Source organism: Strongylocentrotus purpuratus, unplaced genomic scaffold, assembly GCF_000002235.5.
Source record: "Strongylocentrotus purpuratus isolate Spur 01 unplaced genomic scaffold, Spur_5.0 spur5_scaffold_2, whole genome shotgun sequence".
Taxonomy (NCBI): domain Eukaryota; kingdom Metazoa; phylum Echinodermata; class Echinoidea; order Camarodonta; family Strongylocentrotidae; genus Strongylocentrotus; species Strongylocentrotus purpuratus.
In genome coordinates this window covers 8,444,966-8,459,034 of record NW_022145605.1, presented here as the reverse complement: position 1 = coordinate 8,459,034, position 14,069 = coordinate 8,444,966, and the positions used below count along the sequence as shown (strand labels likewise).

Sequence of the window (14,069 nt, the reverse complement as noted above, 5' to 3'; positions counted from 1 at the left end):
GGACATGGTACCTTTAATCAAACTTGATTATCTTATTACACTGTTGGTTTGGTATTTATGCTTGGTGACGTAAAATGTAAATAATCATGTCCGATTGATACACGTCTGTAAACAAAAAAAATTACACACACTTGGTCAAGGAATGTGAAATTTGGTCAATTTCATATTCGCAAATTAAATTTATAAACGGCATTGATTGAAATAATGATAACATTCAATATGCGTGGCATAGTATAGGGTCCCTATTGGTTACCTCATATTTCGGTTTCATAATGCCTTCCGAATCAATAAGCTGAACGCATCATATCACCTAATAAAATATCAAAGTTGAAATATTATAAAAAGTATGGCAAATCCAGTCATTGCTGGCTTAAGTTTTTTACACTTACCTTGTATTGCGCTGGAACACGTGCACAAGATGCAAACAAAGGCCAGCAGTCTTGGCCACCCACAACTGACCAATTTTATCATATCGACTCGCAATTCCACGTTTACTATCTGAACTCTTAATGATACCCGACTCTTATTACGGATGCAATTGCATCGACAACGGCATCTGAGACCTATCCCAATCAAATCATTACGTCTGTAAATTCACGGTTCAAGGTTCAATTCCTCAAATTAATAGCTTCTTCGTGATCATGAACACGACATAATAATAAGCATTTATGTAATATTTGTATTCATTATCATTAACATCAAAGGTTTCCATCAAATGAGATTATTTAGACGAAAGTTACAATGTTTAGTATTAGGCCTACATGACTGTGAAGGCTCACGTCCTCTCATTATATGTTTGGATTTTATGCAGTACTATTAGTTTGGTCTTTATGGGAAGTCTTTAAAAGAAGGACACATATATATAGAGGCCCCTATCTGACAATATTTACTTTACGACTGCGATGGATGAATAAACAGACTAATCAAAGTGATGATAACTGTATGCATATGCATGACAACAATTTTACCGATCAAAAGTAAATATTGAAGATTTAAGCGTCCAAAGATCGACAAGAGCCTGATAAGGGTTGGAGTGGCGGATCCAGAGCAGGGGGGGGGGGGGGGTGGGTACATGGGCATGTGCTCCACCCTCTCCGGCCTAAAAAGGAAAAAATAAGTACCCAAATGGGAAAACTCAAAACTTAGGAAAATCACGAAGAAAGTTACCATAATACGCACCATACGAACTTTCATCCAATCAGATTCGCGGATTACGAAACACGTATAAGTATAGTAGGGCGCGTTGAGGGCGACAATCAACAGGTTCGATGAAATCTTTTAAGTTTATAAATTTATCTCCAACAAAAATCAAGAAATGTGTGTTACAGCGTTCTGCATCAATGCGAATCCATCTGCTGGTGGCTACAGATTCGTTATGATATTCAACAGGGATGAATTTCTCAACCGACCCACCAAAGCTGCCCATTTCTGGACTGATCATCCCGATATTGTTGGTGGTAAGTTACTTCAGTCCCATGTATTGTTAAACGTGATGTAGATGTAGATCTTAGTTCAGGGAACAGAGGGGGAGGGGTTGCTGGGCCGGGACCGGTGGGAGGGGGGAGGGGGATGGGGAGGGGGAGGGAGGTACTTATATAAGACATACGGGGGTGTGTTGCTCTAGCTAATGGGTGACTTTTTCACAATTTCCAAAATGTTCTGGTTTTTGCATGGCATTGGCAAACGGTGAATAGAGTATTAAAAGGAGGGGGTTTTCGGCCACTTAAGACAAAATCCTATTTTTTGGACCCTTTACTTCCTATTTATTATCATTTCTTGTTCAAATCATGAAGCAAATATTATTATTATTTAAACAAACAAAGAATCCCAGAAAAAAATCACGAATTGCCATGACAATATTCATTTCAATTTTCACTGTTTTGGAGTCAGTTATTGGCATAGTCTAGTGAACCAGTTTTCGGCCGCATGTATGGTGGTGTGACCAAAGTTCGCGTACTAACACTAAAAGCGCTTATAACAGGAGAACGATACGCGATGCCTGTGTGGGACTGAGACAACGAAATCTTTGAGCACCGTCGACAACTCCAAAGGTCAAAATGCGGCATAAAAATGTGCATAAGCTAGCTTTTTCACGCTTTTTATCATAACAAATTGTGTTTTTTTTACATGAAAATCAGTTTATTAGAGGGATCGACTCCGAAAAATAATGATAAAATTCCAATTTCTTACGCGAAAAACGGAACCTGCGCGCCTGCTTCCACCGTATCTGTGTTTGTGAATTTCAATGAATCTATGGTTCGTAAGAATACAAATTTAAAAGGGGAAAGAGGAGAGACAAAGAGAGAAAAGAGCGAGCACTCGTGTATGGCTGACATATAAAATGGAGACACATGATAATTTTTTCAAACAAACAAATGACATGCAGATAGGGACTACATTGACATTAACACATGAACATTGAAAAATATTGTCTTTTATTTGCAAAATTTAACAAGGGTATTTTTATCGGGCAATATTTCAATGATAGAGAGAAATTATTATATTTTCAATATTTTCAATTTTCAATATAAAGTTCGGCTTCTGATTGAAACTACGTAACTTTTTGGAATGTTTACATATATAAAGCCCATCACAAGAGGGCAGTAAATATCATGCGCGAACTTAGGTCACACTTTTTGACGGACGTCGGTAGTGGTAAGGCTTCCGATATTCTCATCTTATCATTGATTTGAAGTAAATAAAGCCTTGGAATGTTATATAATCTGATTATATGATAAATTACGAATCTTATGACGTATGGAACATGATATATGTTGATCTGGATTTTTTTAAATATGCAAGAAAAGAAAAATATCCGCGAACTTTGGTCACCCCTTCATACAAAGTCGATAGGAAGTGCGCGCGCTGTGCGTTTCTGCGCTGATCTATAGTACTAGCGGGCGGAGCTCGCCAGGCCGAAAACTAGTACTGCAGTGACCGGAAATTGGAATCTGAATTAGATAGAGATATCGTGTGTGCGTTGTGGTGTCCGGCTGCATTGATTTAATACATGCGGTGAGATACTTTTGAGCTTGCGACTGACACAAAATCGGGCTTTTAATCTGGAAAATACTTGAAATAAAGCTCATTTTATGGTACCCATATTTCTTACAGACACGCGTAAGATACTCAATTTTTCAAATTCGGGTAGCGGGGCCGATTACATCGCTAAAATGTGATATTTTAGGATATATTTTTCATTGCAAATGTGGTTCATCAGTGACTCTGGGATGGTATGGTATGTGTGGGATATGTGATATGCTATTATGCGATGTATTTTAAAGGGATTTTACCATGCATCCAACCAATCGGCCGAAAACTGAAGCTGGTCGATTACCCCCTCCTTCACTCTAACACCCGAAAATTGTGGAAAATGGGCCTTCGAGGAAATTTCCCCCAAATAACCTTCAAGAGTGAAATTCAAAGAAAATCACAAATAGTCTATGTCAACTATAAATGTATCACTAGAAACTAGTAAACTAACAGATGGCCATCTAACAAGTTTTAGGTCAACTACATATCGGGCGATTAATACAACCACCTCCATAGCAGCTGGGATATACGAGAGATTCGCTAGAAAAATAATGATGTTTTAATGACGTCACTTATGGACCAATACTGCCCAAGCAGACGACATCCCATGAAGAACGAATAGAATTGCAAAGCTATTATTTGTCGAATTATAATGAGTTTAGTGTATATAAATGTAATGGCATGTCAAACCATTCAAAAGGGGATATGACCCGATTCTGATAACTAAAATCTTTTGCTTGTAAATACACAGGATAGGGGTTAATTAACAATCAAAGAAACCAGACTTTCAAATTGAAAAACACCCGGAATGATATTAAGAACAGCATTTGTTCCCTCTTGAAACATCGAACATACCGCGGTGTGTGCAGCTGAATATACAATGGCGACAGAATCCTTTATTTTTTTATCGCTGCATTTGTCATCAAAATAAAACCATGCGCGGGGTTTAGAGTGAGGCAATAGATTATACATTTAGCCTGACGGTAGTGAAGTAAGAGAAAGAACTCAAGAGAAGATGAAAACACAGGCACTGGAAATGTGTGAGATGTCATGGGACATCGTCTGCTTTAAAGTGCAAAGCATGTCCATACTGTGATCTCACACATCTCAGCAGCTTCCGGAGAGCTCTTCAGGTGCTATGCCGGGGCTGTATTTAAGCGTTTTGTAATTTATAATAATCATTACTTCGTAATGTTTCCAATCATTGAATTTTGGTAACCTTGTCGAATTCAAAGTTTCAACTTTGCAATAATGAAAATAAAGTTAGTTTTTAAAATCAATGAATATCTACTTTAAAGATAAAGACCAATTATGGTCATGCAATTGCATTGTGAAATAAACGTTGTGGAATCGATCAGAAAAGGATGATCATCTAGCATATAAGTATTGGTGTGCAGACCTACTGCAAGGTTCTGGAATCATCAAAATGATAAGAAATTTGGCCCAGTCTTCATAAAGTTACAAACACTGTACACAAAAAGATGTATATGGGACTACGCACACATGTGCGACACGTGGGTTTATCTCTCACACACCAATAGATAAACTAATTTACCAAATATATCAATTAGTAGGCGGTTTCCCGGCAAAATTTTTATCATCATGTATTAGTCAAAACATATTCTTTCACATGATTGGTAATAAGAGCTTCCATTTCATTTTTTGAAATTGGGGCGTTTCCAATACTGGTCTTTACCTTTAAAATGGGTAGGGGTTTCGAGGCTTGAGTGGCACACCCCGTCCAAACAAAATATGAGAATAAACTGCAAGTCGGTGGAAACCTTCAAATTCAGACTCTGGAATCTAGGCCTCTGATTGGTCCAATTTTGCGGGCATGAAATTCACTACGGACTGCAGGGCGGTATAGTGAAAATATTGACCGGGCATAGAATTATGTCTTTGAACGCGCGCACGTACATGTAGCTATGGCAATTTAGCTACGCAGGCACGCTGCCGGCAACATTTCATACATGTACAAAAATTGTACACCGAACAAAATTTCTAAAGAGCAATTGATGAAAATTACGTTACGGTGCCGTATTTCATCTGTCTTTAAAATCACAGCTCACGAAGGATGTGGTCTATAAAACAGATGTTGACTGCTTCTTTTTTGCTTCAGGGTTAAAAACCATGGCCCTCCATGATCTCACATTTCGCAACTGCACAATGCCCCTCGACTATCGTCTCGGGGGAACAGCACAGTTCCGAGCTCACCTCGGGCCATAGTTTTCACCGTGCCCCTCAAAGCAGTCAACATTTGTATAGTGGTCCCTGCATGATGAAAATTCCGGAAAACTTGGAGGGAAGCCATCGAAGAGGATGCCAAAACATCAGGTGTCGGTCGTGTGGATCCCACAGACAGGAAACCTTGGAAGGTGGCTGTTAAAAAATAAAATGTCCAACCCACAAAGTGGGACAAATGGACTCTAAACGGTGATGAGATGATGATGAAAACTTAAATTCACATGATCATATTAGATTACTTGAGATTGACAAATAAATGTATGGAATTTTTATGTGAATTTTTCTCATCTTTCAGGTGTTGATATGAATCCAGGAAAGGAAGGAGGGACATGGCTTGGAATGAGTAAAAAGGGAAGGTTAGCGGTCATTCTTAACATCTTCAATCCTGGTGGTATCAGAGATGATGCTAAGGGCAGAGGTAAGCTGGAAATCTTATTTTGATAATGATAGTAATAATGATAATGATAGTAATAATGATAATGATACTGATAATGATAATAATAATAATGATAATAATAATGATAATGATAATGATAATGATAATGATAATGATAATAATAATGATAATAATAATGATAATGATAATGATAATGATAATAATAATGATAATAATAATGATAATGATAATAATAATGATAATGATAGTAATAATGATAATGATAATGATAATAATAATGATAATGATAGTAATAATGATAATGATACTAATAATGATGATGATAATGATAATAATAATGATAATGATAGTAATAATGATAATGATACTAATAATGATAATGATAATAACAATGATAATGATACTAACAATGATAATGATAATAACAATGATAATGATAATAATAATGATAATGATAATAACAATGATAAGGATAATAACAATGATAATAATAATAACAATGATAATGATAATAATAATAATAATGATAATAATAATAATACATGTAGTAATGATTATAATGAAGATGATAAGAAGAAGGAGAAAAAAGTGGTAGGATAAAAAAAGAAGGAGAAGAAGAAAGAGAAGGAAAAGAAGACTGAGAACAAGGGTACATAGGAGAAGAAGAAGGCACATTTCTAAGGTCCCTAATACTACGACTTTGGGTGCCATGTTCCTGTTGTTCTTGCAGACATTAGGTATAATGCGACTTATAACAAATAGAGCTAGAACAACACTTTCAAAATAACCATGGTGCATTATACATAATAAAAAATTCTGATACTAGTTAAACATTTATACATTTACTTGATTCACATTTACTATGATGTTATAATGGAACATACAGTAGGCCTTCCACAAAATGAAAGCCTTGATGTAAAAGTGGTACATGTTCTTAGTAAGATTTGAAAAATGGTGTTTTTTTTAGCACAGTTTTGAAATTCTGTATAAATGATAGAACATTTCAGATACGGGGAGGGAGGCTTTATTATGTATCGTAGAAAGTGTGAATTAAGATACGACTCCAGCCATTTCCCTCATGTCAAAAAAGAGGCCACGTCACAACTAAAAATTAAAATTCAACACTCTTTAACTCGACACCTATTTAACTCCTTCCTGTCACACTCCATCAAGCAATGTCGAGCTTCAGTATCTGAAAACTCACTTGTTTATGTAGCATGTATAGCACAGCATTTATGAGCTCTTACAGCGTAGTAGAATATATCGACATAGTTAGTGTGCTTTACAAATGAATGTATTATATTATATCTCTGTTACCAGGAGCTCTGGTGTCAGATTTTCTGACAGGGGAGCAGACAACAGACGACTATCTAAAGAAAATCGCAGAAGATGGAGAAGATTATAATGGATTTAATCTCTTTACTCTAGATATCAGGTGCGTATACTGAAGGGCATGTTTAGAATGGATAAAAAACATTTATGGAAAGAAAAAATATTATTGATTAAGCATGTATGGATCCATAGTGTATAATGCTCCTTTACATGAAGTTTTTGAGATGCCTGTTGTTTAGAATTGACTTTTAAGTCTATGAATATAGTATGTGTCTTTTAAACAATCATTGAACATTTTCTTGCTTTGGTTTACGTTATGTATATGCTTGTTTTCTTTCTTTTTTTAGCTCATTATACTAAAATGGTTACAAATACAGGAGTTGAATCGTTAATGTCACCTTCAATTGTTTACTTCATTCTCTGACGTCCTATTTGGTACACTATTTTTATTATTATTTATGTTGTTTATTGTTGTCCTACTCTCTTCTTCCTAAAGCAATGGGGATGCTGCTTATTTCAGCAATAAATCAGGCAAGCCACCGCAAAAGCTGCAGCCAGGTTAGCATGTAAACTCATTTGCTTTGATCATGCTTGGTGTTTGTTATGTGCACCTTTAATAAAGCTGGGTTATTTTGGTTCTCTCTCAGCCGTTGGGGAGCAGACCCCCTCCTGCTTCTCCCAGATCCTGGCCATGAATTGTAACTTAAAAAATTAATTTAAAAAACATTCCAATCTCCTTCAAAGCATTTGTTTATAGCTGCAATGTCCAAAATAGACCTTTAAAACAAAAACTTTTCCAGGCATTCTGTGGAATGATCATTGAAGAGTATGAAGGAAAAAAGTTTAAAACATCTTTTTTTATTGATCCTGTGAATGGATGACAGTGTACAAACTTCATCTTGTGTTCTGTTCTAATAATCGCGTGTTCTATCTGCAGGCATCTTTGGAGTCTCCAATTCCACTCTTGAAAAACCGTGGCCAAAGGCAAATCATCTGAAGACGAACCTAGAGGAGATTATCAACAGCTCCAGTGATCTTTCATCAGAAGATCTTCTCAAGAAGCTTCACAGCGTTTTGGAAAGCTGTGAATTGTAAGTTGAGTGTAATGAGGAGGAGCTTGCACCAGTCCAATGTTGTTGTTTTTTTTACATTCCACCGCACAACTTATGACCTGACTAAGAATGGATTTTGAAAGAAGTAGAAATAGTCCTATTATGTGTAAAATTTCAGAAAATATGACTTCTTTCCAATTGAGTTCCCAATTGTCATATAAACATTTACATCAAAATTGCTGAGTGTTGTGCTCAGTGGTATCACATCATAATCAAAGGGCAAACAGAGCAGTAGAGCACTGTCTTAATTGTAACCGGTAGGTCCCGGGTTCTAAGCAATACTGCCCTTTGGTAATGCATTAATCCTCATTACCAAGTCCCTCAGAGAGGACTTACAGCCGTCGTTCCCCTGGTTGCTTACTTTCAAGCATAGACATGCTTTCTTAGCAGTTTGGCAAAACAAACAATTTACCTATTTTCAAGGACATTATCAACAACTGTACAAAGTGGAGCTCCGCATTTAACCCTATACTTGGCTAATTGAGTGCATACTAAAGAAAAGGACCCAGTTTTTGCAAAATTTTAGTTGCACCTTCGTCCTCTAAATATATTACCCTTTTTCGTGTAATTTCTTGTTCCTTAAAGTAAAAAAAAGTCCCAGAAAATTACCCCTATTTTAGCAAATTTTCTTACTATGGTACGTACACAAAGACTGCAAGGCATGTACCAGTAATATTCTTAAATGATTATGAACATTTCATACCTCAGTCAGGTACATTTTGAAATCCTATTGTAATTTATCGCAAAATCCAGTAGTAGTTGTGTTGTTAGTTGTGTAGTGGCCTTTAATATATTTTATATGAGACTGAACAGAAAGAAGTTTGTAACAGTAATAGTATACAACCAAACTGATGGGGCAATCTTGTCTTTTTATGCCTCCGTTACGAAGTAGCCGGAGGCATTATGTTTTCGGGTTGTCCTTCCATCCGTCCGTACGTTCATACGTCCCGTTCTTGTGATCTCAAGAACCTATTGATGGATTCCTGTCAAACTCGGGTCATGTATGTATCTTGCAGAGCCAATGATTTGATTAGATTTTGGGGTCACAAGGTCAAAGGTCAAAGTGCTCATTATGTATGCAAAAATAGCTCGTGATCGCGTTATCTCAAGAACCGATTGATGGATTCCTGCCAAACTTAGGTCATGTATGTATCTTGCAGAGCCAATGAATTTATTAGATTTTGGGGTCACGAGGTCGAAGGTCAAAGGTCACAGTGCTCATTATGTATGCAAAAATAGCTTGTGATTGCGTTTATCTCAAGAACTGATTGATGGATTCCCTCCAAAGGCAGGACACGTATGTTTCTTGCTGAGCCAATGAACCGATTAGATTTGGTGTCATGAGGTCAAAGGTCAAAGGGCTCACTATATATGCAACATTAGCTTGTGATCGCATTATTTTTAGAACCAATGGACGGATTACCATGTAACGTACACAAGACATGTATGTATCTTGCAAAGCCAATGAACTGATTAGACTTTAGGGTCATGAGGTCAAAGATAAAAGAGTAATACATGTATATGAAAAACAGCTTGTAATCACGATATTCTGAGAACCTGTTATAAATGGATTACGATTAAACTTGAATTTGAAAAATTGGTTCTGTTTTGGTTTGTGAAATCGCTCTATGGCGGAGGCATGATTTTCGACTGCGCGCAGTCGAAGTTCCATCTAGTCATTTTTGCCATTGAAAATTATGTTTCCCTTTTAATTGTCATATAATTTTGTTTTCTTTATACTGATAACTGTGTTTTCTATTCCTAATTTAATCAAAATGAATAAATAATAATAACAAAACAACTGCGTAACTTCTTAAACATATGATGTATATTTGTCAATAAAAATACATATGTTCAAGGACAAGTACTTGGTGATGTACAGGATATCTACCTCACAGATGAATTCAACATTCATGTGTGTATATCCTTTCCTTTAGGTTGAATGGTGAACAGTTTAAATTCAAACCTGGGATGACTATAGAAGAAATGAGAGCAGTACTGCCACAGATGGTACATGTTTGGTCACCAGTCTATGGAACACGGTATGCAACCATCATGTTATGCATCTTTTGTATTTTTTCTCATAGGCCAATTTCTTGAAGGCAGTTAAAAATTAGTTTAAAGCCCCTCTAAAGTGTTAGGAGCCCCAAAAATTTGATAGCAAAATTTTACTCAAATTGTATCATTATGTGAAAGAAGATTTCATTTAAGACACTTTTTTGCAAAGATTCCCTCCCCCCCCCCCCCCCACAAAAAAAAAAAAAAAATGTGTTTGAAGACAAATATTGATAACAGAATACATAATTTTCTTTCATCAATATTGAACTTCAAACACATTTGTTTTGAAATTCCTAGCAGAAATGTGTTCTAAATATCATCCTCTTTTACATTATGATACAATTTAAGTGAAATTTTGCCATCAATTTTTGCTAATTTGGGGCTCCCAACTCTTAAGAGGGACTTTAATTTAATCCACTAATTGATGAAAAGCTCAATTTCATGTCATCTCTGTAACACCCAGATATGGTATTTTCCTGATAAAAATGTGTACATGTTTACATATCTCCTGATAGAGTATATGGTAATGTGTGTCGCAAAATCATGTAAGGAAAATATGACATTTATACGTGTCGAAAAGGAGAAGGGTTTAGAAAGGTAACAAGCAAGACAGGACTAGAATTTTTGGTAGAAGCAACAGCACTAGTTCAACTTAACTGTTATGCACTACATAAATTAGTTTTTTGGATATTTTTTTTTCTTCAACTCCATAATTTCTTATCATCATCCTAAGGTAGTCTAGATTGTAATGCACCCATTATGACTTTGAAACATTGTGCTTCTTTTAAATCCAAACCAGCTCCATAATATACCTTACCTTGAATATACCTTGAAGGCCACACCTCGCCATCGTGGGGATGAAGATCCAGTAGATATTGTGGTGTGGCAGGGTTAAGGGGGGGAGGGACCCATTTAAAAACCCAGGTTGATACCTTGCCGTCCTCAAATTATTTCATTGTTTTAGTAGTGACATGTTTTCTTTTTGTTTTCCTCTTCTACTTGCAATTCATTATTTGTTGTATCTTGCTATTGTGTGCTATTTATTTATGTAATTCACATGGATTGGAAAGAAGACGTTCAAGTTATTTAGTTAATATATTTCATTTACCAGCATCCATGTGACTCACTTCAAACCTTACTGTTGTTTTGTATTCACTTTTTTCTTGATCTTGTCTTTGTTGAATGAATAATGACTTTAAAGTGAAGATGAAAGAATATTTATTGATAAGGTATGAAAATTAGATTCTGGTCATAATATACTACATGTACTTGTTTTAAATATTCATTGTTTATCTGTATATAAAAAGGAAATTATTTGATAGTTTGAGGAGCTCGCGCAGTGCACTCTTCACTTTGCACAGCACTCTCTTCACCCGCTCTTTCTTCCTGTCTCCTCTCCTCCTTTTGTAAGGCCGGTATCATTTCAAGCTCTGCTTACGATATCGGTCTTCTGCATTCTCCCCCTTTTCTTTCTTTTCAAATACGATTAATTGTACTATTGATTATTTATATTTATTCATTTGTGAATTACTACTTGTATTACTTATCATTATATTGCTAAAATGTATTGTTATTTTTGTTATTGTTTATGGAAAATGCAGAAATAAAACTTGAAACTGAAATGTTGTTGTTTTTTTCCATCTGTTGAATTTGACAGGTCTAGCACCGTGATAACTGTAGATGCTGCAGGAGAAGTGGTCTACTCTGAGAAGTCTTTGGAAGAACCCATTGACCCTTCTAATCTGAAATGGACCACCAAAGAACACAGATTCCATCTCACATGTGCTTTATGACGAGCCTCTTTACCCTCTGATGATCTGAAATAGACTACCAAAGAAAATGAATTCTAACTCTCTTTTAAAGGGATCCGGTAACTTAATTTGTCTCAGATTCTGAAACAAAATTCTGGATTTTGCTCATGATGCAATGATAATTATAAACCTTTAGGTCAGTCAGGAACCCCATGACTTTTACAAGCCGATCGCCTGTCTGATTATCAAGATATTTATGATTGGAATTACAAATTTTGAAAACCGTTCGCCTGACGGTTTTCATAACACTACAGTCTATTGGGGAAAACGAGTATGGTAAAACCGGTCACTCAAAGATTTTTACTTTTTTGAGGCACTTCATGATCATTTTGAAGCGCCCTTTTTTTTAGAGCTTCATTAATATTACACCATATCACAGACACTGATAACACGTAGGGCCATGCATCCTGTGTAAAACCAATAGGAATGTGAGGATTTAGTATTGAAATGAGTTGAAGCTTGTTCACATATGCTGCAGTAGCAGCTAGTTTACCTTAGGTGTTTTTTTTCTTCAGCCTACTTAATCGTAATGGACTTCACATTTTTCAAACCTTATGAAATACAGATAAATGTGTATTCATTGGGCCGTTGTTGCATGCAGCTCCTTTTTTTCATGCCGAATTTCCATTCTTGTAATAAAAAAGAAGAAAATAACAAGTGCAGTTTACCACGGCATATACAGTTGACACAAGTAAATTATTCATAACCCTTATGAATATGATGTTTTTGTGTTTTTCACAACTCAAGAATGAAAGGTGGACTGGTTGAATTAGGACCTATGTTGAATACTTTTAGATGTAAGCTTTTATAAATACGTCACATTCTCAAGAAAAATAAATTTTCACATACTTAAACAAATGACAAATCTTGTTATGGGTATAAATAATTAAGTTGTTAAGTGTATAAATGAGCCTTTCTAGTCTTGAATGAACTGCCAGAGCATGAAGGAATTTGGAGGAATGTAATGATCTCTTACATAGGTTGACTAGTGAAGTTACAATTCCATCTAACCTGCAATTTATGATGAAACTTATGCACCCATGTAATCTTAGTCAGAAAATTTGAAGACATGTAGTAAGTACAATTATGAAAAAGATAGGAGAAATTGTTAAATAGTTATAAAGCAGTTATGTAGGTTTGTTACTCAAATCATGTGCTTAAAATGTAGTTACCATTCGACCTGAGGTCAATGGCACATCCCAAATAGGTAGGAGCTGCCATATACCCCCCCCCCCCCCTCCCAACACAACTCCTGTACTACTTGAAGGCCCGATCCACAATTTGTTGAACTTGAGTCATTCATTTTACTCACATTTTTACTTTGCTGGAGGGTAGAAATTATCTGAAATCTATTTGTGTAATTTCTCAGTTATTACACATTTCATTAACCTTTAGCATTCAGTATGTGTATTTGCGCATTTCTTTCTTATTCCTACATATAGTTAGGCATACTTAAAACGACTAACATGGGTACTCAATGGAAATGTTTGGCATTTTAGGGGCTTTGATGAAATTTTTAATCTATGTATTGGCAGAGATATGATTTTTTTATGATATATATATATTTTTTTTTTAATTCAAGCACAATTTTTTGAAACAGATTTTAACTTACAAACACAATTATTATTTCATGAAATTGTGTGAAATCATTTGAAACTTGTGTATGTTATATTACTGAATATATTTTGCCCATCAAACAAAAAACCAATATCAGAATTCAGTTTGTATATTTTGTACAAGTACCATGATGCAATGTAATGGAAATGTTTATATTGAATGAAAAATGAAATTATATGACTATGCATGAGTTGTATACACGAATGAAAATAGCAGAATAAAAGTAAATGAATTTAAATCATATATAACACATTATTATCTTCTGTGTAATACTTTTTAAGCAGTCCCAGTGATTGTGGTGTTAATTATTCAACCATTACTGTTAACAGTCCTTGTCAATATCATATCTCTGATATTCAAATTTGTAAAAAAAAAGTCAATGACTTTAAATGCTATAAAGTTTCAAACACTTAAGTAATTCAATATTACTCTTCAGTGCAACACTTCTAGAAAACCTTGAACACT

General features: G+C 35.4%; 1 protein-coding gene across 1 annotated transcript; it reads left to right on the top strand.

The window, feature by feature from the left end:
• The first annotated feature begins 1,245 nt into the window (after nt 1-1,245).
• On the top strand, nt 1,246-12,097 carry LOC764566 (transport and Golgi organization protein 2 homolog). The gene is made up of 7 exons (XM_030991580.1): nt 1,246-1,457; nt 5,573-5,695; nt 6,995-7,109; nt 7,503-7,564; nt 7,944-8,097; nt 10,056-10,160; nt 11,834-12,097. Exons 1-7 carry the CDS (start codon nt 1,316-1,318, stop codon nt 11,967-11,969), a joined length of 837 nt encoding a protein of 278 aa, XP_030847440.1. The 5' UTR covers nt 1,246-1,315; the 3' UTR covers nt 11,970-12,097.
• The last annotated feature ends 1,972 nt before the right edge of the window (nt 12,098-14,069 follow it).

Bases quoted from the DNA above. Each gene is read 5' to 3' on its own strand.
- LOC764566 (XM_030991580.1), top strand. From the start codon at position 1,316: ATGTGTGTTACAGCGTTCTGCATCAATGCGAATCCATCTGCTGGTGGC. The intron at 5,696-6,994 runs GTAAGCTGGAAA...CTCTGTTACCAG, and splicing joins AGATGATGCTAAGGGCAGAG to GAGCTCTGGTGTCAGATTTT. The intron at 10,161-11,833 runs GTATGCAACCAT...TGAATTTGACAG, and splicing joins TCACCAGTCTATGGAACACG to GTCTAGCACCGTGATAACTG.